General features: G+C 50.9%; 2 protein-coding genes across 3 annotated transcripts in view; one reads left to right on the forward strand and one right to left on the reverse strand.

The window, feature by feature from the left end:
• The window catches only part of MYCL (MYCL proto-oncogene, bHLH transcription factor), a 102,334-nt gene that overhangs the window by 37,361 nt on the left and 40,065 nt on the right, over positions 1 to 24,908 (reverse strand). The gene's annotated exons all lie outside the window — the stretch shown is intronic.
• Positions 3,266 to 15,611, forward strand: MFSD2A (major facilitator superfamily domain containing 2A). 2 transcript variants are annotated; one of them, XM_023258518.2, is made up of 14 exons: positions 3,266 to 3,521; positions 5,084 to 5,215; positions 6,673 to 6,797; positions 10,837 to 10,960; positions 11,095 to 11,173; positions 11,530 to 11,687; positions 12,083 to 12,173; positions 12,293 to 12,414; positions 12,649 to 12,732; positions 13,160 to 13,243; positions 13,342 to 13,454; positions 13,862 to 14,005; positions 14,097 to 14,273; positions 15,144 to 15,611. In XM_023258518.2, the coding sequence occupies exons 1-14, from the start codon at positions 3,429 to 3,431 to the stop codon at positions 15,205 to 15,207; spliced, it is 1,590 nt and encodes a 529-aa protein (XP_023114286.1). In that variant the 5' UTR covers positions 3,266 to 3,428; the 3' UTR covers positions 15,208 to 15,611. The 2 variants fall into 2 exon arrangements, with proteins under 2 accessions (XP_023114286.1, XP_023114287.1); XM_023258519.2 differs by having other exon boundaries at positions 5,087 to 5,215.

A 24,908-nucleotide genomic window follows, 5' to 3' on the forward strand; every position in this document is an offset into this window, starting at 1 on the left:
AAAGACAGGTACAATTATTATCCCCATTCGACAAGTGGGGAAAGTGAGGCTCAAAGAGATTTGGCAATTTGCCCAAGAGTAAACTGTAATGGTAGAGATAGGCTATGCAGCCAGGTAACCTGTCTCTGAGATCTTTGCACTTAACTCTGCTGCTCTGCCTCCCAAGAAGCTCTGGGGACCTGTTGGCCTCCCCCAAGGGCTCTCAGGGGACTATGCTAGGGCATAAGAAGAAGCCCACCAGGCTAGGCATGGTGCTTCATGAGGGCATAGACAGGTGGAGAGCAACAAGGGGGCAGGGAGAGGGCTCTGAAGCTCATTTGCCCTAGGTCGTGAGGTCGGCCTAGACCCAGAAAAGGTCAAGGATGGCTAGGAGGGTGGTCCAAGCACAGAGTGGGGAGCTGTCTGTCTGCCCGTCAAGGAGAAACCCTTGTCCTCACTGCTGCCCTAGATGAAAAGAATGTTACTATGAAAAATGGGCCCAGGCCCCTGCTCCAGGCTCCGGAAGCTAATAGAGCCCTCTGCCTACTGTGGACTGGAAGCTCAGGACAGCCCCTTGGACTCCAGGCCTGGTGGTGTGGGGGTAAAGGGGGAGTAGGAAGGACAGTTGGCAAGAAGGCCAGCGGAGACATGTGGTCAGGACTGGAAGGCATCTCTAAGTGACAAGTCTACAACCAAACCATCACCAGAAAAAGGGGCCTGACCCTGGGTTTATAAAACTAGTCCCTGCTTCTCCTCTATTAGCCTCAGGTTCATCATCTATTAAATGGAGTAATAAAAACTACCCTCTCCAGGGGTGTTGTGAGGAGTAAATGAGATGATATACACAAAGCACTTAGCACAGTGCTTGCCTGGCATACAGAGAGTGCTCAATAACTGGGAGCTTCTGTATTAGCTGTGCTCTGTTTCCATTGCTGGTCAATGAGTGTCCCTGGAGGTATGTTACGGGGGCTCTGTCCTCAGCAACACTATGGATGGTGGGTGGAGTGAAGCTGCAAGGAGCAGCCTGGATCTAAACTTAGGGAGAGAAAACAGTGGGCAACAGAACCGGCATTCAAAACAATTTCCACAGGCTGGAATAAGCAAGATGACATTGTCCTTCTGTGAGCTCGAAGACATTCACACAAAGCAGAGGGTGGGGGAGAGACCTGACTTGACCCCAGCTCTGCTGAAAAGGATCTGAATGATTTAGTTGATCACAACCTGATGGGAACTAATCATGGGAGAGAAAGGCTCTGGAGCCCAGCAGTCTTAGGCTGCATTAACAGTGTGTCGCGTCCAGACTGGGGGAAATAATAGGTCTATTGTTGCTGGCATGGTCAGGCCATATCTGGAATCTTGCACTGCTACACTGACAGGCTGGAATCAGGCCAGGAGGGGGACCAGTCCGGCTTCAGCTCCCAGGTACTTGTGCTAAGCACTTCCTGGGCATTTTCTTGTTTCATACCCAAAGCTACCCTACCAGGGAGTCACTATTACTATCTCCACTTTACATACAGGGAGGGTAACTGAGTTGCTCAGGACCAGCCATGCAGCTAGTAAACGGAGGAGCCTGAGGCTTTCCCAGATGGGCTCTTCCTGTGCTTGTACCGGAGGAAGACTGAGCATGCATCACTGAACACATATTTATTAGTTTCCTTCTATGAGTCAGATCCCAGCTAGTTTGTGGGGACACAGCAGTGGAAAAAGATGTGGTTCCGGTCTTCCTGGAGCTCATGGTCTGGGGGTGGGGGGTCTAAATCACTTGTGATATGGCGTGATGCTACAGGAGTGAAGATTTTAGGGCTGGGAGGGATCAGAATCCACCACAGCCAACTCAAGCCTGGGGAAGGGAAGAGACAGAAAGAACAGTGTCACACAGCTCCTGGTGGAGCCATGGGAGGTCAGCCCGTGCCCTTTTCACAGCATCCAACTGTCTCACTTTGGCTCTGTCTGCTCAGCAGTGACCAGGAGCTGTGTGCCAAGGTGGGAGCTGCTGGGGCATATGAGGAAGCTTGGTGTGGCCATCCTGGGGTAGCCAGACCTCATCTCTCCTCCCTGCAATCAATCAGAGAGCCTAAGAAAGAAAACAGGAGTGGCAGCTCAGCAATCACAGGAACGGGAGAAAGTGGCCTTTGAGATCCCAGCATCCCCTTCACTAATTAGAGCAACCGGCCCCCACGCCCCCTCCCCAGCCTCTTGAGTGTCTGGGAAGCCTGGGGGTGATGACCCAGAGGTGGTAGAATAAGCATGTTTTCTGGATCTGTGTTTGGCGTCTGTTCCAGACTAATGTCCTTCTAGATATCTTCTTTCAAGGACCAGATTACTCAGTCCTCTCTTTTTCAAATCCTTCCTTGATTGTTTCAACCCAGAGTGCCACTGCAGTTTTGTAACATCTCCTAGGGCTTTTTGTTGGAGAAACACATATACCCCATTTAGCGTCCTGGTAATTTTTGCTGAGAGAGAGCAGGGCCGTTAAGAGAGAAGGCTCTGGAAAGGGACAAACCTGCCAGGCCTGGCTTTGCCACACAACAGCTGTTTCACTTCTCTGAGTTTCCATTTCCTCAGCTATAAAATGGGGATGATAATACCGTGCTCACGTCGTTGCCGTGAGGACTGGATGACATCATTTTAAGCACGGAGGAAACTCTCCATGAAAGGCCACTGTTACTATCATGGGGTACTGGGGGGCTGGTCCTGTCTCCTCTGCACACCTTGGGAGCTCCCTGCCAGCAGGGGCAGTGACTGCGATACGTCATCGTTGTCCCCCATTGCCCTGGGCCCCAGAGAAGCCAGTGTTGGGAAGAGGGAATGGTCAGTCTTGGGAGATGCAAGAGGGACATCGATACTGGAAGTGCCAGCGCTACATCCTCCATCCAGGTTTGGAGGAGAGGGAGGCACGACCTGACGCCTGATTTTGGGGGGGGGGGGCAGTGGGCTTCCCAGCCCCTACCTTTCCTAGCCGTGGAGGTCAGAAGTCACCGGCCGTGGGCCCGACTCAGGGAGAACTCACTCTGGGGCACCTCGGGCAGGTCCCTTCCAGCCTTAGGCCTCAGTTTCCTCGTGCGTGTCAGGTGGGTCTCCCGGTCTTCTCCGGGGTTTGCGAGGAGCACGCGCAGCCGGATGCCGGCTTTTGAGAACGTGGCTCAGTGGCAGAGAGGCTGGGAGGCTTAGGCAGGCGGGAGAGCCGCCAGGCGGGCGAGGAGATTGGCTGCAGGCAGGGCAGCCGGCTCCGCGATTGGATCAGAGTGGGCAGGGCCGGGCCTTTAAGAGGCGTGAGGGGGCGTGCAGGGGAGTGTGCGCCTCGCCCGCCCGCCGGGTTTACTAGCGAGAGGCGGCCGTGGCGGCGGCGGTGGCGGCGGCGGCCACGACGGGAGTCCCAGCAGAGCGGAGTCCCGCGGAGCAGAGGCGCATCCCGGCTTTCCGGTCCCAGGCGGCGTGGCCCGCGGGTCATGGCCAAGGGAGAGGGCTCCGAGAGCGGCTCCGCGGCGGGGCTGCTGCCCACCGGCATCCTCCAAGCCGCTGAACGGCCGGCCCAGGTGAAGGTGAGGACCCCCCCCCCTCACCGCACCCCCCCCCCCCCACCCCGGGCGGAGGGCTAGGGGTGAGAGCAAGCTGAGATGGGGACGTCGAGGAAGAGGTTTGGTTCCGGACGCCTCGGGCTAGCCGGGGACAGGCTAGCCCAGTGGCAGGGGAGGGCCGGGGGGTACCGGCCTTGGGGACAGGGGGTGATGGAGAGGATTTGTAGACGCCCCCTTTTGCTCATCCCCACCCCGCCTCTCCGCCGAGCGGCCGCGCCGGCAGCTTCACGTGGTGCCTGGCTGTGTTCAGCCGGTTTCCGTTCTTCTGTGACGAGCGGTTTAGGATTGCCGCCCTGGAAGCCAGAGACCCCAGAAATCCGGGAAACTCCCCTCAATTCCCCATCTCTCAGCCCCTACTCCCCACCCCCACATGCCCGCGCTGGCACCTCAACTCTGCGGTGAGGGCCGCTCAAGTTCATTCATAAGAACAAGGGCTCTCTGCTCTTAAAAGAGCAGCACTTCCGAGAGAGAGAGAGAGAGAGAGAGAGAGAGAGAGAGAGAGAGAGGGAGAGAGAGAGAGAGAGAGAGAGAGGCCCTTGTGTGAGTGTGGGTGTTGATGAGCGCGCCTTGCTTTGCGTGTCCTGACCTTCGACCCCATCCCCAGCTCTCTGGACCTAGTGAAGGAAGGACCCATTTGAATCAGGCGACTCCAGGGGGAGATCCCAGGCAATAGGTACCTGCCTGGGAGGTGACTGCCGTTTCCTTTTAGTTTTATTAAGTGATCCTTGCAAGGAGCGGAGTGTGTGTGGGGGGTGGGGGTGGGGGGGAGCAATTATGCTCTAATATGAGTAATCTTCACTTTCCTGGGCAAACTCAATCTCTCTAGTGCCCCACCCAGATAGGGCCCAGCCCTGTACCTAGAGGCCTTTCCTCCCCTCTCCAAGGTTCCCTAGGAACTGGGGATGGGGAATAGCAAGAGGGAGGGTAGGACAGCTCCCGGGTTTGCCTCAAGCTCTGGCTGACTACAGGGGCCAGGGTCGCTCTGGGACAGATGGAAGGAACAGCTGTGCCCCCAGCCAGCTGGGCTGGGCCCCTCACCCAGTAGGCAGGTGGGTCCTGGCCTCTGAACTAGGGCGGGAGCAGGGGCTGGGTTTAGGCGGCTCTTGGCAGCCGGAGGATTTTCAGGTTGTGACGGTTGGTGGTGCCTGGTGGGGACAGGTCCACAGGTCTGCTGCTGGAGCATGCTCCCCCTCCAACTAGAACAGAGCATGGTTGGAAACCTACGGGAAGTTGTTGTTGTTGTTTGTTTTGTTTTTAGGGACGGTGGACTGCTAAATTAACTCAGAATCTGGGGGTAGGGTGGCTTAGGGGCCACTTCCTTGGTATGGAATCCCCTTTTCCAGCTTCCTAAGATAGAGAATACCTTTCTTTTCTTGTAGGAAGTGAGATCACCCTGGGTGGGAACAGGGCAAGGTAGACTTGTTCCTCCTGGCAGAGTGGATCAGAAGAATGGTCCTGCCTCTGGAACCTTCTAGGATGGAGGCCAGGATCCTGGGTCTCTTTTCATCCTTTCCTCTTCTTCCCAGAAGGAACCAAAGAAGAAACAACAGTTGTCCATTTGCAACAAGCTTTGCTATGCAGTTGGGGGGGCCCCCTACCAGGTGACGGGCTGTGCCCTGGGGTTCTTCCTGCAGATCTACCTGTTGGATGTGGCTCAGGTAAGTGGGGCTGAGCCCACCAGGGCTCCTCCAGCATCCTGAGGTGGGAGGGTAGATACGTTCAGTTTTCCCCATCTGTGAAATGGGACTGGGAATCCCTACTTTGCTGCCTCTCAGAGTCAGCCGTAGATAAGAAATAAGAAGGCTTGCTTTGGAAAGTATTCAGCAGGGGAGTCTATCTGCCCCAGGAGTCTTAGTTGGCAAGGTCAGGCAACTTCTCCTTGCCTGGCAAGAGCAACAGAGCCTGGAGGGGCAGACGGTGGTGTGAGAAAGAATGGAGCCTGTTGGTGACCCTGTTCTTAGAAGAGACTGGCACACCATGTCCCCAGCTGGACAACAGTCAGCTGGCCCAGCTCAGGGGCTGGTAGATGTTGCCAGGCTTGTACATACGCTGTTTCCCACCTTCACCTGAGAGGCCGAGGCATGTCAGTGGGCAGAGAGGCCCCCAAGTGCTGAGCTAGGTTAAGGTGCCCAGTGCACAGGGTCTTTGACTGAGAGAGGTACTTAGGGTAAAGCAGGGTTCTTCTCTGTTCTGAGAAGCTTTGGCCAGCAGCCTGGCATCCTGAGAATTCACCTTGTCTGGATGGGAGAGTGGGAGGCTCAACAGCCACTGCAGGCAAAGCATCTTCATTGTATCCATTTCTAGGTGGGGAACACTGAGCCCCAGAAAGGACAAATAACTTCTTTCAAGCTGCTAGTTTTCCCATGGGCTGGGTCCTGAGTGGGGTACAAATATGAGGAACCTGCAATCAAAGTATAGAATTGTCTTCATGAGTGTGAGGTTAGGGAGAGTCAGTTTGGGGAAACTACAGTGTGAGAGAGGCCACCAGTTTCCCTATTTCCTGGAGCAAAAGGAATATAGTAGAGCCTTGATGGATGTAAGGAAGAGTCCAGAGAAACTATTTAGGCCTAAAAGGTTTGCAGGGAGGGGGATGGCTTCAGTGGATAGTCGCAGGTCACTTTTTAAAAGCATCTAAAGATTCCTTTCCACATCCAAGATAGAGCTTGACCTGTAAGACAGGGATCTTAACTCCAGTCCTATAAGATAGGGATCATAACTCCCATTATACAGATGGGGAAGTTGAGGCCCACTGTAGTCAAATGAGCAAATGCTCATTTTGATACCTGGTGCTTGGCGCTCAGGGCTGTGAGAGGGAAGCAAGGAAGTGATTCTGGATTCATTCTAGTCGATGGGGAGTGTTTTCAAGGGCAGTGGAAGGGAGTACATAAGGGAGCAGATCTGGGAAAACTTCTAAGGCACTCTGCAGTGGCTGCTATCAGGGAGCTGTTATCATTATGAACAAGGCAAGAGAAGATGATGAAGGCCTGAGTGAGAGCAGCCCAGAGTCCCAAGGGCCTGGCTGAGATGGGGAGGGAGGCCCTGCTTTTGCCTACCATCGAGGGTTGAGATGAGTAGAAGGATGAAGGGGTCACCTTTTACCTGTTCCCCATTCCAGGTGGACCCTTTCTCTGCCTCCATCATCCTATTTGTGGGCCGAGCTTGGGATGCCTTCACAGACCCCCTCGTGGGCTTCTGCATTAGCAAATCTTCCTGGACCCGCCTGGGCCGCCTCATGCCCTGGTGAGTAAAAGAGGCTCCTCTGAGGTGGCAGAAGGCAGGGCTTCAGGCATGCCCACTAACTCTTGATCCTTCCATCTGACTTGTCACAGGCTGGGGGGTGAGAAGAAATGACGCAGAAAACCGAGTGTTGAAACCCAGCTGAGGCCTCAGCTGCCCCAGGCATGGGCACTGGGATGGATGCTCTGCCAATTCATTTCCCAGGCTGGCTAAATTGCCAGACTGAGCAGCTTCCCCTACACCAGGCCCCATTGCTCCCCAAGGTCCATTCCCTCCTGCGAAGCTGGAATTCTAACTCCTCCCCCTCAGTCATTATAGCGGCAGAGATAGTGCTGCATAGTGGTTGAGAGGTTATACTCGGAAGCCAGCCTGCCTGTGTTTCACCACTCACAGCTATGCAACCTTGGGCAAATCACTTAACATCTCTGAGCCTCAAGTTTTTCATCTGCAAAATGGAGATAATACTTATGCCTATCTTGTGCGTTTATGGTGAGGATTAAATTTTTTTTATATGTAAAGTACTTAGAACGGTGCTTGGCACATACTAAGTAATGTATAATTTGGCACCCCTTCAGAGTAGCTCCTGGTGGTCAAGGGTGGAGGGTAATACCAAGAATGGGATTTGCAGAACCATAACCTCTGGCCCCTTGGATGATGTAAACTACCTTTTCCCTTGATACAAAGCCTACACTACTCAGCCTCAGGCTATAGGGCAAAGTGGGGGGAGGTAGTACCACAGATCACACAGCCAAGGGAGACACACGGGACCAGCTGACAGTCTGGAGCTCTGGTTCTCTCCAGGACATCCTGCTTGGTGGGGGGAGGGGGGTGGACATACCCCTTTCATCTCCAGCCCATCCAGGCTCAAATGGGCGCCTTCCTGCCCCAGGGGTGCCCATACCTGGTCTCCGGCCTTCAAAGCTCTTCCCACAGCTCCCACTCCACCCCCACAACTTCCTTTCCCACGAGGCCCCCCTCCCACCACAATCGCACCAGCCCCTGGCTAAGGCCCAGATTGGGGCCTTTGATCCAGGCTGCAGGGCTGCGGGGGTGGGGGGGTGGGGGGGGTGGATTTGTGGGGAGGGGGAGGGGGAGGGAGATGGCGATGGGATGGGGGTGGCTGCAAGGCAGGACCATCCGCCTCACCTGGACAGGCCGCCCAGGTAGGAGCCAGCCTACAAGGCTGGGCCCCAGACCCGAGAGTCCCTGGCAGCCTGTGGGAGGTGGGGCTCTGCTGCCACATCTCCTCATGAGGCACAGCCAATGGGAGAGAGCTACCCTGGACAGCCCCTTGCGGTGGCCGGCGGCAGCAGCTGGGTTACTTCCAGTCACATTCGGTTTCTCAGCTTCTCAGCGAAAGGAGAGGAAGGAGTGTTTGACGAAGGCTGACGGAAGGAGCCCTTGTTCTCCGAGGAGACGCGTGGATTCGGGAAGGAGGGGGGAGGGCAGAGAGGGAGAAAAGAGGAGGCCCTCCCTGTGGGAAGCAGGATCTGAGGGCCTGGAGCTGGGCAGGTGTGGCAGCCAGCCTGGTGAAGTTGCTGAGGGGCCTTCAGGCAGGTTTCTGACTTAGCACGGTGTCTGCGTACATGTCCTCACCTGTTCGGGTGGTAATTCTGGGTGATACTTCTTGAATGGTACCTCCACCCCTGTGTCTGAGCGCACGTTGGATCAGTGGGGGGCTGAGGGGCTTTTGTGTAGGCTACGGGACCTCCTCCTGGTCCATACCACAGCCAGGACCTAGGTCCCTCAGGCCCGGGACCCAGCCCCTTTTTGTGGTGCGGGTAGAGGCCGCGCCTTTCCGGGTTCATCAGCCCTGTGGCCCACTATCTTCTCAGGCCTCAGAGCAGCCCCTGCCCTTAGCCGGCACTTACATCCACCCCTCCGGCCAGGAAGACTTTGACAGACGCTCTCCCTGGAGTTCCCAAGGCCACGCACGTGGTGAGAGGCAGAGTATCCACAGGGTCACAAGGGCAGGCTGGGATGCAGCAGGGCTGGGCCTGAGGTCTGATTCCCTGGCCGTGGACCTGTACTCTCCCGCTGGGCTTTCTGGTGTGGTAGTCACAGCGAGCACTTACTACGTCCCAAGCACTGTTCTACATTTTAGTATCAACTTATTAAAGTCTCAAAACTACTTCAGCTCTGTGAGATAGAACCAAAGTCCTTATGGTGGCCTGTAAGGACATGACCTGATACTCCATGTCCTCCAACCCCATCTCCTAATCCCACCTCCTGTGCTCACTCCACTCCAGCCCCAGTAGCCTCCTTGCTTCTCCTCAAACTTGCTGGAGCACCTCTGCACTGACTGTTCCTGCCAGACACACATTTGCCTCAGACAACTGTTCAAGGCCAACTCCCTCCTCTCAGCCGAGTCTTGGCACAGATATCAGCACCTCCGTGAGGGCCACCCTGTCTGCTCTTGTCACCTCTACCCCCAAACTCCTAATCCCCTTTAGACTGCTTTCTTTTCTCCATGGCACTTAATCACCTTCTAATACATAACCTTTTGAAAACTGTGGTAAAATGTACACATAACATAAACTTTTGCCATTTTAACCATTAAAAAAAATTTTTTTTTTGCATTTTATTTATTTTTGATAGAGAGAGAGAGAGAGACAGAGCACAAGTGGGGGGGGGGGGGTTAGAGAGAGAGGGAGACACAGAATCCGAAGCAGGCTCCAGGCTCTGAGCTGTCAGCACGGAGCCCGACGCGGGGCTCGAACTCACAAACCGCGAGATCATGACCTGAGCCGAGGTCGGACGCTCAACCAACCGAGCCACCCAGGCACCACCACCCCCCCCCCCGCCATTGTAACCATTTTTAAATGTACACTTCAGTATCATCAAGTACATTCTCATTGCTGTGCAACCATCACCACCATCCATCTCCAGAACTTTTGCATCTTCCCAAACTGAAGCTCTGTCCCCATGAAAAAGATAATTCCCGTACCTCCTTCCCCACAGCACCTGGCAACCACCACTGTACTCCCTGTCCCTGAACACCTACTCTAGGTGTCTTGAGAACAGGATCATGCAATATTTATCCTTTTGTGTCTGGCCCGTTTCATTTGCCACAATGTCCTCAGGGTCCATCTGGGTTGTAGCCTGTGTCAGACTTTCATGTCTTTTTAAGGCTGAATAATATATATAACTTTTAAATGATGCTTATTCTTCGTGTGCCAACTAGAATGTAAGATCCACCAGGGCCATAGCTTTCGTCTGTTTCCTTCACTGGTAACATCCTAAGTAATAAGAATAGTGCTTAGCACGTTGCTGGCACTTGAATACCTTTTGAGTAAATGTGGAATGTAAGGTAGGTGCTGTTACTAGTGTCATTTTACAGATGAGAAAATGAGCCTCAGAGAAGTTAAATAACTTGTAAGGTATTTATAGTCACTGGTAGAGCCAGAATTGGGTTCCTGAAGTATGGTTCCAGAGGGGTTTCTTTTAGCCGCTGCTCTTTGCTGCCTGTGTGTGTGTACTAATGACATGCAGTCGGTCCCTCCTGAGGTCTAACCGCTTTTGCGACGGTGTAGAATGCACAAGTGGGAAGGCACACGTTTACGCCCCGTTATAGTTATCTCACTAAGCCCAGTCCTTCCGCCTGGAGTCAGCCTCCCCTACCGCTGTGTGTGTGCCCACAGTGTGTGTGTATGTGTGCTGACTGTATGTGTGCGCGCGTAAGAACACTGGTATTGGGGTTGCTCCCTGCCACCCTACTACCCGAGGGTTAGCTGCCATTCTGAGTTCCCCCAGCCCATAGGAAGCCCCTGCCTCGGGAGCCCTCTCCACTGGGGAGATGTAGGCAAGATTCAGGGTCTGGCCTCCTGCTCCGTGCTCAGGATTTCAGTCCAGGGGCACTGTTGAAGTCAGCCCTTCCGGGCTTGGCCATTAGCCTCTTCCCAGAGACCCTGGGGTGGGTAGATTCAGGGGGAGGAATTTCCTTCCCGGCAGGCACCCTGTGGGACTACAGAGCAGTCCAGGCTGGGGCCCGGATCCTGGAGTTTTGGCATCCAGCCCCCACTCAGACCTTCCCCTTCCTCAGGATCATCTTCTCCACACCCCTGGCCATCATTGCTTACTTCCTCATCTGGTTCGTGCCTGACTTCCCACAGGGCCAGGCCCTGTGGTACCTGCTTTTCTATTGCCTGTTTGAGACGCTGGTCACGGTGAGTGTGGGCACCTCCCCTGGGTGTCTGGTGGGGAGGAATGAGGGCAGTCCCTGGGGCCTCCAGGGTTGGTGCCCAAAGCCACATCTGCCTGTCCATCATCTGACTGGTCAAGGGCCTCTCTTCCATGCCAGTGTTTCCACGTTCCCTACTCAGCTCTCACGATGTTCATCAGCACAGAGCAGAGTGAGCGGGATTCTGCCACTGCGTATCGTAAGTCTCTCTCCAGCCCACTGATCCATCCACCGGGGACCGTGGGTCTATTGTTCCTGACCCTCCCGCCACATTTCTTCCCTTGCTGGGAGTGGGTGTAAAACCATCTCAAAAATAACTTAATCCTTTTATTGCTTTGGTGAGAACAGAGAGGTGCAGGGACTAGCCAGCCAGAGGTCATACAAAGCAAGGCCATAAGGTTAGGCCAAGGCGTCATCTGCCTCACCACCCTGTATCTACCCTCCTGGAGCTGCTACCATCACCTGGGGCTAGAACTGGGCATCTGTCCACCTGACCTTCTTCCCTGGGGGCCTACAAGCCACAAGGCCCCTCCAAAGGACCCTTTTACCATTCAGGAATGACCGTGGAGGTACTGGGCACCGTGCTGGGCACAGCGATCCAGGGGCAAATCGTGGGCCAAGCGGATACGCCTTGCCTCCAGGACCCCAATGGTTCTGCACTGGCTTCGGAAGGTACCAATCACACACAGAGCGCCACCTCACTCAAAGAAACGGTGAGGCCCTTGGCGGCACAGGGATCTGGGGAGATGAGGCACAATGGGGTGGTTTGCAGTCATCCTCAGCACAGTGAATATTGGGCATTTGCTCTACAAACTGTTAATATGCCCACTTTTCTGATAATTCTAAATAATTTGGCCAGGGTCATAGAACTAGTGATTTACAGAAACTAGATCTGGGGGAGCTCTCACACTCCATAGCCTGGCTTCTTAACATTCTGTTCCTCTGGACTTTGCCTAGCCATGGGAAGCAGCAGCCAGCCCAGGATAGTTCTCCCACTTCACCAGTGGAGACAGGCCCCAGAGAAGGGACTGGCCCACGGAGTGGAGCTGCTGAGAGTTGGGATGAGATCAGACTGATGGTCTCTATGTTGCCTTTATCCCCTTTGCAGCAAAATGCATACCTGCTGGCGGCAGGAGTTATTGCCTCCATTTATGTCATCTGTGCTGTCATCCTTACCCTGGGCGTGCGGGAGCAGAGAGGTGAGGGATCCCTGGGGAGCGGTGCAGGCCCCGGCGCTGCAGGGCTTTGTCCCTCTGCCTGGGCCTCAGGCTTTGGGAGGTGTCTCTGCTCCTTCCTCACTGTCCCCTCTGGCCCCCAGAACCCTATGAGACTCAGCAGGCTGAGCCGATGTCCTTTTTTCGGGGCCTCCGACTGGTCATGAGCCATGGCCCATATGTCAAACTTATTGCTGGCTTCCTCTTCACCTCCCTGGCTTTCATGGTGAGTGGGGGCCTGACATGCTCAGCCTGAGAGCAGGCAGTGGTGGGGAGTGGATGAGTGGGGGTTGAGGGGAGTGCAATAGGGGTGGGGTAAAACAAGGACTCAGTGACGAAGCCTGAGGGACAGATGGATTGGGGGTGGGGTGAGCAGAGGTCTCTGGAACATGGGGAAGCCTTGGCCTTGACCTCACGTCTTTCCTTACATTTCCTTTCCTATACTCTGCCCATCCCCCAGCTGGTGGAGGGGAACTTCGCCTTGTTTTGCACCTACACCTTGGGCTTCCGAAATGAATTCCAGAATCTGCTCCTGGCCATCATGGTGTGTGTGGGGCCCCGAGGGTGGGTAGGCAGCCTGGACTTCTAGATGGTTCTTTGGATAGTCAGAGGATATTTCTCGGACCGACTAAGGTTAGGAGGGCTGAGGGAGGAATCTCAGAATCGTCAGTTGGATCTGACCTACAGTTGCTTAGATAGGACTGTGAAAGATGTGGGGCAAGATATTCCGGTAGAGAACATAGCAGAAACCAAGAACTTTGAGAAGCTATGCTCAGCTGAGCTCAGAGAAGGCAGGAGATAAGATTGGGACTAGCTCTTGGCTCCCCTGGAGAGCCGTCAATGGTGCCTGTCAGCTTTCTTACTGCCCAGATGGTGTCATCTGGCTGCTAGGAGTTTCTTTGAGGTCCTGGGAAGGGCAACAGGGGTTCATGACTAACCCACTTCCCTCACCCCCCACTGTGCATCCCCAGCTCTCGGCCACATTCACCATTCCCATCTGGCAGTGGTTCCTAACCCGATTTGGCAAGAAGACAGCAGTATACATTGGGATTTCAGTGAGTGGGGCTGAAGGGGTAGGGGCCGGACTGGGTTGGGGATTGCTGGTGGGAGTCTCCAGGCTGACCCATCTTCCTGTACTCACCCCTTCTCCTAGTCAGCAGTGCCATTTCTCATCTTGGTGGCCTTCATGAAGAGTAATCTGATTATCACATACGTGGTAGCCGTGGCAGCCGGCATCAGTGTAGCAGCGGCCTTCTTACTACCCTGGTGAGTGTATATAGGCCCACCTGGCTATGTTTCCCAGCCCCCTAGCCCCTATTCTGAAACTCCTTGGGGACAATTCCGCAGGAACTTCTCCTGCAGACCATTCTGTGGGTCCAGGTTGGGGGTAGAACAAGTCTTCCCTGTACAGTTGCACTGGTTGTGAACTGTGCAAAAACACCTAATCAGGATGGGACATGGGGGCTTAAATCTGGTTTGCACTCTACTTACCAAGCTGCACGCCTAGACCGGGGCAGCATCCACGAAGTTGTGAACTTCACGGAGCTGTGTGCCCTGGGCTTACAAAGTCTCAGAGGGCCACCTCTTCTTACTGACACAGAGGCGCCACATGGGCTAGCGGGGGCCCTGGAGTGCTGGGTGGGTGGGTCCTCATGGCTGCCACCACTCCGCAGGTCCATGCTGCCTGATGTCATTGACGACTTCCACTTGAAGCAGCCCCAGTCTCATGGAACCGAGCCCATCTTCTTCTCCTTCTATGTCTTCTTCACCAAGTTCGCCTCTGGAGTCTCATTGGGCATCTCCACCCTCAGTCTTGAGTGAGTGGGGTGGGGTCTTGGAGCAGTGCTGGGCAGGGCTGGGCCCCAGGTGCCCTGCCCTCACCACTCCCCTGACCACTGGGTCCCACAGCTTTGCCGGGTACCAGACCCGTGGCTGCTCGCAGCCGGCACGTGTCAAGTTCACACTGAAGATGCTGGTGACCATAGCCCCCATAGTCCTCATCCTGCTAGGCCTGCTGCTCTTCAAGCTGTACCCCATTGATGAGGAGAAGCGGCGGCAGAACAAGAAGGACTTGCAGGCTCTGAGGTGAGAGCAGGGGGGTGGAGGAGGGGGCATCATCCAATCTAACCCCTCAGCTCGTGCCTCCTGTGGCCAAATCCTGACCTAATCTCCTGCCCATCTTCCCTCGATGGTTCCTGCTCTATTTCCCCTTCTCACTGCTGACTGATAATAATGTCAGCTGACATCTCTCTGATACTTAGCTGCATGCCGGTCACTGTGCTGGCTGGTTTTACATTTATTCATTCAACAGATACTTATTGGAAACCTACTATGTGACCGGCATTGCTCTAGTGAATGAAACAAACAGAATCTCTGCCTTCATGGAGTTTACATTTTAGGGAATGGGCATTCATGATCTCCTACAGTTCTTCAACAACCCCAGGTGTCAGGAGATTCCTACAATTCCCACTTGGCAGATGAAGAAACAGAGGCTTAGCCAGGAAGAGTAATTGGCCCAGCTGATAAGGAGTAGAACTGGGGTTTGCACCCTGACGTTCTCACTCCACAGCCTGTATTCTTCACAGCTCTCTTGGTGTGCAGGGTCTCAGGTGTGGCCTGAGCCTGCCTTTCGGGAGACCAGAAGGCAGGGTCAAGTGAATCATGCCAGCCCAAGTCCAAAGTATAGTTCCAGGGCTTGTAGTACCCTGTGGGCAATGAGAGTTGCAGACAGACCAACCGGCAGTTTCTGGATTGAGAGAGGGAGTGAGCAAACTGTCCACATCCTATAGTTTAGACTCACCTGTACAGTTGCACTGGTTGTGAACTGTGTAAAAACACACCTGACAGCTGGCTAAGACTAGGGCCAAGGTCCTATGTGGAACAAGGCACAAGGCAGTTAGGGACAGGGAAGGGGTAAGGATGCTTCCTCCAACCCGTCTCCTTCGGCTCTTGCAGGGAAGAGGCCAGCAGCTCTGGCTGCTCTGACACAGACTCTACAGAGCTGGCCAGAATCCTCTAGGGTCTGCTGTGTTGCCCGAAGCCACCATCCACAGTGCCTGGGTCCCGGACCACAGGAGAAATCAGGACCTACTTGCCTGATCGCTGAATACCTGGTCTCCAGGTGCCAGGAAGGGAGCCAAAGACTTCAAGAGTAAGTGGTCCAGGATACCTCCTGTGCCTGCCACGGGGAGGGCTGTTCATACAGCCACCTGCCTCACGTCTGCCTGCCCATGGGGCCAAGCCCCGGGGCTGCTACTGTGAATATGCCAAGGACTGATCGGGCCTAGCCCGGAACACTAATGTGGAAACGTTTTATACAGAGACTAATTAATAACTTAATGACCATGTACATAGCAATGTGTGTGTATGTATATGTCTGTGAGCTATTAATGTTATTAATTTTGATAAAAGCTGGAAACCAGAGGTTCCTGTTTCTGTCTTTGCCCTCAGCCACTTTGCCCTGACCCCTTCTGTGCCAAGACGCAGATGGTGAGAGGGAACACTAAGCTGCAGGTGCCCCGGCGGGGAAGAATGTGTCTGGAGGTGTGATAACAGCATCGGCTAACATTTACTAAACCCCTATCTGTACCAGGCACAGTGTGGAGGCTTTACCTTCACTTTGTTGGTGTTCACACTCAATCCTTGAAGCTGTCTTGCTATGTCAGGACTATTCCACTTTAAAGAGAAGAAAACTGAGCTCCAGTATAGAGAGGGACGTGGCTAAGGTCACATGGCCAAGAGTTACCGTACTGAAATATCATCCCAGGTCTGTGAGACTCCGGGACCTTAACCACCACTCTCCACTCCCCTGTGTCTGAGAGCGACCTGCTGGCTGTCAGACAGACAGGCTGCTCTGCCCAGGCCTGTGCCCTGTGCCTTCTGCTGTGTGCCTGCCTGAGCATGTGGAGCTGGCACATATCCTATGTGCTTGGGGCTGTGTGGGGTCCCGAGACCTGTGATTCTTTCCCCGTAGCTGTTAATGATGGTGCTGGAAAGTGAGACTGTACCTGGCTGGGTTTGTGTGTCGGTTGAGGAAGGGTTCTCCCCACAGGTGTGCTGGTGAAAAACCACCTCTGGTGGGGAGGAGGCTGCTGGGGAAGACCTGGTTTATAGCGCTTGTCTGTTTCCATGGTGTAAATGCTCTTGCTGTAGCCAATTTCAGGTTACCTACCAATGGATGTACTAACAGAAGTTCCCAAAAATTTAACAGTCAGCTCTCTAGGGCTTGCCCCCCAGCACATCACTGGGTCTCATACACCTAGGCCAAGCTGGCAGGATCAGGGGTACCGGTCCAGCTTCTCTATTTTATAGATGGATAAATGCAGGCCAGAGAAGAGAAGTGTGTGCACTATTCAGGCTTGGTTTTTACTTTGGGTCTAGGGCTCCGTTTTCGGAGGGAGCAGGGGAGGTTCCATTTTTGCTCTGAAGTTCTGCCAAGCCACTTTCATAAATTTATCAAGTGTTACTAACAGGGACAACCAGATGCATAATTTCCCTGTGAGGTGAGTCCATTATTATTCCCAGTTTACGGATAAGGAAGCTGAGGCACAGAAAAGTAACTTGTCTGAGGTCATCAGACAGAGGAGACGATGTTTGAATCCATTCTGTCTGGCTATAAGGCCAGTGCTCTCACCCACTACTTTAGGCCATTGTGTGAACCGAGAGTCTGGTCACCGCCAAGCCAGGTCCTGCTGCCTTTAGAGCTGCCATCTCAGGGTCAGGCTGCCTGGGCAGGCCAGGGGCCCTGGGCTCTGGGTTGGCCTTTGTAGTTGGAGTGCTCAGGGACTCGGATAATGTTTGCAGAAACCCACTCCTACCTCCCCTCTCCCTGTACTCCCAACACCCACCAAATCCTGTCTTTAAAAAAATAAAAATTATTTTAAACTTCCTAAAGCACTCAAGCTTGCTTCTTTCCCATCCCTACAATTACTTATCCGGTCTCTCACCAGGAGGATTATACTAGCAGCCTCACTGGTCTCTGTCTTTGATTTGATCTCCTCACATTCCTTCTGTAAACTATCCAAGATAACCAAGGTGGCCATCCTATTTAGAAACCCTTCTGTGAGTCCCCATTGCTTTCAAGAGGAAGTCAGAGACCTTTGCTGATTTCCCCAGCGCCCCCAGGCCACCTGCCCAGCCCTGGAACATACTCTGGCCCCTGGTCCATCTGATAGACACTGGTCCAATACACCTTGGCTCCAGAATGCCTCTCTAAAGCAATTCCTGCACCTCTGTCCCTTGGGAAAGCTCTTGAGAATCCACACCCCTTCCACTTTAGTCTCCCATATTGAGCTCAGGGCTGGGCACGGTGGGGTGGGGCTTATGCAGCTGAGTTTTTAAACGCAAGCTCCAGCAAGAAGGCTTTGTGAGCCACACCCAACTGGCGCTGACCCACCATGATGCCTTTCTCTGGCCTCCATTTCCCCCAGTTGTACAATGGAGATTGGGAATTGAAAACCCCCTCTTCAGTTTCATGCTCACAGAAAATTGTTCTCCTCAAAGACCCCCTGCTTATTTCTTAGAAGATGATATGGGGGGTTGGGGGGGGGTGAGTAGGAAAGCAACCCAGGGATCCCAGAAACTCCTTGGGTCTTTGGCAACACCACGTGCCTTCTGGACAGCTCATATCTACTCATCCTTTGAGAAGCGCATTCTTGAGTTCCTCTCTGCTTGGATCCAGCATTACTACAGAAAACCCTGCCTGTCTCTTGACTCTGCCCTACTGCCCTCAGCCATGCCAATCATACATCCCACCCCCTACTCTCGCTAAGAAACAGGTGTGGCTTTGGCTCCACCTGCTGGAAGAAAGTGGCAAGCAACACCTTTCAACACTGCAAAGAAAGAATTCCAAGATCTGTCATTGACTCTGACCTTGGCTATCCATTTTATGGAACAAATATTTCTATTGGGCCTACTGTGTGTCATGCACTGGCTCTGAGGATAGAGTGGTAAATAAAAGAGTTTACATGTTCAGTGGGGACCAATGACAAATAAGTGGGCATATAAATAAGATAATTTTGGATTGTAAGAAGCACCATGAAAGAAGTAGAGTGATGTCATAGAGGGAACTGGTGTGGAGACTATTTTAAATTGAGTGCCCAGGAAAGAATGTTCTGAGAAAATGCTTTTGACTTGAATCACAAAGGAGGAGAATTAGCAGACCTTCAAAAAGCTTGGGGAAAAGCACTGTAGATAGAAGAATCAACTAGTGCAAAGACTGAGGTAGGAAAGAGCTCGGTGTATTTGAAGTACTCAAAGGAAACAGTGCAGCCAAAGTGCAGTGAATGCAGATAGTATGAGGTGAGTTTGGAGAGGTCTACAGGAACTAGACCATCCAGGGCCTTGTGGCCTCAGTAGGAGTTCAAATTTTATTTTGAGAATAGCCAAAAAACTATTGGAGGGATTTAAACAGAAAAGTGATTTTAAGGCAGAAGCAAATGGTTCAAGGCTTTGTGGGCCATGTGAAGCCTTTTGATCTTTACCCTAAGAGAAGAGAGAAGACATTGACAAGTTTTAAGTAGGGACACCACAAGATAGACCAAGAGTTTAGAAAGACCGTATCATCTGCTTTGTGGAGAAAGGATTGAAGAAGTGGAAACAGGGTGGGGTGCCTGGGTGGCTCAGTCAGTTAAGTGCCCAACTCCTGGTTTTGGCTCAGGTCAAGATCTCACAGTTCTGGGGACTGAGTCCCACATGAGGCTCTGTGCTGACAATGGGGAGCCTGTTTGGGACTCTCTCCCTCTCTCTCTGCCCCTCTCCCGCTAGTGTGTTCTCTATCAAAAATAAACACTAAAATAAAAATTTTAAAAAGGAAGTGGAAGCAGGGTGACTAATGTAGCAAATGCTCTTCTAATGTTTCTAGGCAATGAAAAGTACAAGATGGGTGGTGGCAGTGGAAATGGGAACAAGACAGATTTGGTGGCTGGTTGGCCTGGATAATAGAGAGAGGGAGGGAGGAGGGGAGGAAAAGGGAAGGGAGAAGAGAGGGAGAGAGAAATGAAGGTTATCCCTAGATTTCTAACTTGGGAAACGGTGGCACCTCAACTCAGTAGCTCAGGGAGCACCAGAGGAGCAAGCTAGGGGGACAGAACAATTTATTTGTCACCTGTTTGTATCATTTTTATATAAAAAAGAAGAAACCACACTTAGAAATTCTATTAAATCAGGAACAAGAATACACACTATTACCAATATTTCTATATAACCTTTAATTGGAGGTATTAGCTGATGCAATTAGACAAGAAAAATCAATAAAAATTAGAAAAGAATAGGTAAAATTGTCTTTATTTGTCAATGACATGTTTGTATTCCAAGAGAACCCAATTCAATCAACTGAAAAACTACTGTAAACAACATTCTGTAAGGAAATGGGGTATGAAATTAACATACAAAAATTAATACCTATTATATATACAAACTGCAATCAGTTAAAACTACATTTTTCAACATGATAACCATGAGGCTATTTGAATTTAAATTTAAAATAGCTAAAATTGGGGCAAATGGCTGGCTCAGTCAGAAGAGCATGCAACTTTTGATCTCAGGGTCATGAGTTCAAGCCCCACACTGGGTGTAGAGATTACTAAAAAAAATAAACTTAAAAAAATAAAAATAGGAAAACCTGGGTGGCTCAGTCGGTTAAGCGTTTCAACTTCAGCTCAGATCATGATCTCACAGTTTATGAGTTGGTGCCCCACATCAGGCTCTGCACTGACAGTGTGGAGCCTGCTTGGGATTTTCTCTCCCTCTCTCTCTCTGCCCTTCTCTTTTTCTGTCTCTCTCTCAAAATAAATAGAAAAACACTTTTAAAAAATAAATAACAAAAATTTATTTATTTATTTATTTATTTTAAAATTTTTTTTCAACGTTTTTTATTTATTTTTTGGGGACAGAGAGAGACAGAGCATGAATGGGGGAGGGGCAGAGAGAGAGGGAGACACAGAATCAGAAGCAGGCTCCAGGCTCCGAGCCATCAGCCCAGAGCCTGATGCGGGGCTCGAACTCACAGACCGTGAGATCGTGACCTGGCTGAAGTCGGACGCTTAACCGACTGCGCCACCCAGGCGCCCCAAATAACAAAAATTTAAAAATAGCTAAAGTTAAGTAAAACTTAAAATTCAGTTTCCTGGGGCAGCTGGGTGGCTTGGTTAGTTAAGTGACTTATCTTGGTTTCGGCTTAGGTCATGATTTCACAGTTTGTGAGTTCAGGCCCTGAGTCTTGGGATTTTTTTTCTCTCCCTCTCTCACTGCTCCTCCCCCACTTGATCGTGCTCGTTCACTCTCCCTCTCTCTCTCTCTCTCTCTCTCTCAAACAAAACAAAAAATTTTTAAAAATATTTTAAAATTCAGTTTCTCAATCATACTAGTCACACTTAAAGTTCTCAATAGCCACATGTGATTTGTGCCTACTCTGTTAACGTAGTTACAGAACAAATCCATCATTACAGAAAGTTCTGTTCAGTGCTGAGTTAGAAGATATGGTGAAAGAGAAGACCATATTTATGACAGCAACGAAATACCTAGGAATGAAGAGGAAAGAAATAGTTCTTTGTTAAAGCACATGACTTAGTTTGTGGTCACAAGCCCCCTGCCTGGACCTCTCTGTATTACAGGAACAGCCAGAGTAGCGTCTCTTTGCAAGTCGTCCCTGACTCTTCCAGGCTCAGTCAGAGGTTCTTCGAGGCTCCCCTAGGACAACATGCACTTGATTCTCGTTTATTTGAAGATTCTGTATTTGCAAATTTCCCTACTTGCTAAAATTTAACCCCAGGGAGGGAGGCAGGAGATAGAGGGGAGAAGAAAGAAGCAGCAATGACAGAGAAAGTAGAGAGCCAGGGAAGGTTTAGGTCTGAGCGTTTTGGCTTAGATCCAGGCCTTCCTCTTTTCTTCCAGGGCAGCTGGGCAGAGCTGGGCAATGCTCATATCTCCAGGGCAATCAAGGAAGTCCCTGATTGCTATGGCCCAAGGACCTTTCCCGGGTGAGGCCCAAGCCCTAAAGAGGCCAAGCCCAGAGTGAGCTCTGATTGCTCATTATCCAGGAAATTGCCTTCTGTCTGGCAGAGATCCTACTGAAACTGGCCTAGGGTGGGTGTACTGGATCCCTACCCCTAGGTGATCTAACATGGCCTGGATAGCTTGTGGGGAGTCTGGGACATCCTGCCGGTGACCTAGGGCCAGAGAAGCAGGGAGGGGGCAGTTTCTTGGGGCAGTTGCTGTTAATTGGGGCAGTAACTGTAACCGTTAACTTTAACAGTAGTTTAAGAGATGGGGAATGAGGCCTGGAATCTCCCTGACTCCTGTTTCCCACTGTGGTCATAGTGGTCACTCATCCCAGTGCCTTCCCCTCTAGGACCCCTGTGCAGCCTGGAAGGATGTCTGTACTGGGGAATGCAGGGGAACCACCCAGCCTGGCTCCTGGGCTCAGAGATGGCAAAGGAGTTGCACAACATCACACAGCCCTCCAGAAGCAGAAGCAAGATGTAATTATTGGGTGGGGGGGAGGGGAGAATTTTACTTTACCCTTCAAGGTTCTTCTGGCTGGTCTAAGAATTAAATTGACGGGGCGCCTGGGTGGCGCAGTCGGTTAAGCGTCCGACTTCGGCCAGGTCACGATCTCGCGGTCCGGGAGTTCGAGCCCCGCATCAGGCTCTGGGCTGATGGCTCGGAGCCTGGAGCCTGGAGCCTGTTTCTGATTCTGTGTCTCCCTCTCTCTCTGCCCTTCCCCCGTTCATGCTCTGTCTCTCTCTGTCCCAAAAATAAATTAAAAAAAAAAAAAAAAAAACATTGAAAAAAAAAAAAAGAATTAAATTGACATGAGACAGATGAACAAGAGAAATATTTAATTCATACTTATGGGAACTCATAGAAATATGAATCTCAGGAAAGTGACCAAAGTTGGCAACTTTTATACCTTATAGGCAAAGAAACATAAATCTGCGAAGAATTGACAGGACAAAGAAAACTTATGTTTGGGAGCTTCAGTTAGTAAGGAATTCTAAACAAAATTGGGGCTGGGTAGTGAATTAGTAAAAGTAACAAGGTGTGTTTATATAGGCTTTGGCCCTGAATTCCCATCTCTGGCGGTAAGGATGTCTCTTTATCTGCTGGTAATCTTTCACATAGGAGATTTATTCCCTGCTTTCAAGGGTACAAAGGAGGGTCAGAGTGTCCTTTTTGCACTGGCTGTTTCCTAAGTAACTTTAATTCAAAATAATCAGTATGCCAAAATAGCATATTTTGGACCAAGCTTGCCCTGAAATCCATCAGAATTTAGCTTTCACTCCCAGCTCAGGGTTATTTTTGCTTTCCCACCAAATTGTCAGTTTCTTAAGGACTAGCACTCTTGTCCTGTGTCCTTGCCTGCCCTTTCACTTCTACCAGAGACCAGACTCCAGAGCTAGCTCTCCAGCAGTCTATGGATGCCAGCAGATGGGCGTGGCCATCTCTGTTAATAGGAGTGGCATTTTGGTGTGTGAGAGGAGCTGTGCCACTCACTGCTATTTCTTTTTAAAAAAATTTTAATGTTTATTTATTTGTGTGTGTGTGAGAGAGAGACAGAGCACGAGCAGGGGAAGGGCAGAGAGACAGGGAGACACAGAATCTGAAGCAGGCTCCAGGCTCTGAGCTGTCAGCACAGAGCCCGACGCAGAGCTCAAACTCACCACTGAGCCACCCAGGTGCCTCCACTCACTACTATTTCTTAAAGGGACCCAGTGGCAGAGGCCACAAGGAAAGAGGTGTGGGTGGTCTAATCCACCCCCCATCTGGTATTGGATGCCCTCTACAACATCCCTGACTTGTGGCTGGCTGGGAGCCTTCTGTTCCCACACACTGCCACCGCAGACTGTTTCAAGTCTGCCTGTTTCATTTCTGGAGTAAGGTGTGAAAACGATCTTCCTCATCTCAAATGGAAACTATGTCCTTGTGGCTTGCCCCCACAGATCCTGGATCTGCCCTTTGTCATCTGCAGAAAACACGCCCTCCCTCTGTCCCATCTCAGACCGGCAGGGAGTTGAAGATAGACCCATGTCCTCAGAAATGGAGTCAAGTCTTGGTTTCATCCTTCTACTTACATTTGTTTTAATTCCTGTAAAAAGTGTCTATTTATTTTGCTTTTATAACTAAAAAAGAAACTCCTTATTTTAAAACTTGGTATCACGGTATTTCAGATAGGAAAATGGACAAATACTAATTATATTGCTCAACTTTCCTGTATGTACACACCCATATAACCTCCACTCAGTTCAAGATACAGAGGCACTTCCATCCCACAGGAAGGTTCCCTGTGCCCCATTCAATCAATACCCAATCCACCAGAGGTAACCACTATTCTGATTTCTATCATCATAGATTAGTTTTGCCCATTCTTGAACTTCTTATGAAGGGAATCATATAGTATGTATTCTTTGGTGTCTGATTTCTTTGTCTTAGCACAATGTTTTGGAGATTCATCTGTGTTGTTCTGTATATTAGTATTTTTTTTCATTTTGTTTGTTGCTGATAAAATTACCTTTTACAAACATACCACAAATTGGTATATTCTCAGGGGTGCCTGGGTGGCTCAGTCAGTTAAGCCAACTTTGGCTCAGGGCATGATCTCATGGTTCATGGATTGGAGCCCAAAGCCTGGCTCTGTCCTGACAGCTCAGAGCCTGGAGCCTGCTTCAGATTCTGTGTCTCCCTCTCTCTCTCTTCCCCTCCCCCACTCACGCTCTGTCTCTTTCTCTCTCTCTCAAGAATAAATAAAAATTTAAAAAAATCCAAATTGTTGTATTCTTGTGTTGTATGTTTGGATTTTGTCCACTTTTGGCTATTATGAATAAAGTTGCTATGAACATTCTTATTTATTTTATTTTACTTTGAGAGAGAGAGTGTGAGAGAGAGAGAGAGAGTGCGCGCATGCAAGTGGGGGAGGGGCAGAGGGAGAGAATGCTAGAATCTTAAGCAGGAACTACTCCCAGCACTGAGCCCAACTGCAGGCTTGGCTCGGGGCTCTATTTCACCACCATGAGATCATGACCTGAGCCAAAATCAAGAGTCAACGCTAACCAACTGAGCCAACCCAGGCACCTCATATTTTTAAATTTTAATTAAGTCCAATTTATCAATTTTTTAATGGTTAGTGTGTTTTCTGATCTGATTAAGAAATCTTTATCTACCCCAATTAAAAAAATTTTTGCCTATGGTTTTATTTAGAAATTTGTTGAAGTGTTGATGTTTTGGTCAATGATCCATCTCAAATTAATTTATTGTTATAGTTTTGAGTTAAGGGTCAGAGTTCCTTTTTATCCACTAACATCTAATTGTTCCAGCATTGTTTATTAAAAGATCATCCTTGGGGCGCCTGGGTGCCTCAGTCGGTTGAGTATCGGACTCTTGATTTCAGCTCAGGTCATGATCTCACAGTTATGGGTTCGAGCCCTGTGTCGGGCTCTGTGCTATCAGCTTGGAATTGTCTCTTTCTCTCTTCCCCTCCCCCACTAGCTCTCTCTCTCTCTCTCTCTCTCTCTCTCTCTCAAAAATAAATAAACTTAAAAAAAATTTGAAAATTAAAAACATCATCCTTCCCCTACTTAATTACAGTGACACTTTTGATGTAAATCAAAGATAGTATTGGGGCGCCTGTGTGGTTTGGTCCATTAAGCATCGGACTTCAGCTCAGGTGGTGATTTCACGGTGTGTGAGTTTGAGCCCCACATTGGACTCTGTGCTGACAGCTCA

The sequence above is a fragment of the Felis catus genome, chromosome C1 (assembly GCF_018350175.1).
Source record: "Felis catus isolate Fca126 chromosome C1, F.catus_Fca126_mat1.0, whole genome shotgun sequence".
NCBI classification, from domain to species: Eukaryota; Metazoa; Chordata; class Mammalia; order Carnivora; family Felidae; genus Felis; species Felis catus.

What these genes read in the sequence shown, in the direction of transcription:
- MFSD2A (XM_023258518.2), top strand. Translation starts at nt 3,429, where the DNA reads ATGGCCAAGGGAGAGGGCTCCGAGAGCGGCTCCGCGGCGGGGCTGCTG. An exon ending in TCACCTCCCTGGCTTTCATG is followed by an intron (nt 12,415 to 12,648) that starts GTGAGTGGGGGC and finishes CCCATCCCCCAG; the next exon opens with CTGGTGGAGGGGAACTTCGC. An exon ending in CAGTATACATTGGGATTTCA is followed by an intron (nt 13,244 to 13,341) that starts GTGAGTGGGGCT and finishes CCCTTCTCCTAG; the next exon opens with TCAGCAGTGCCATTTCTCAT.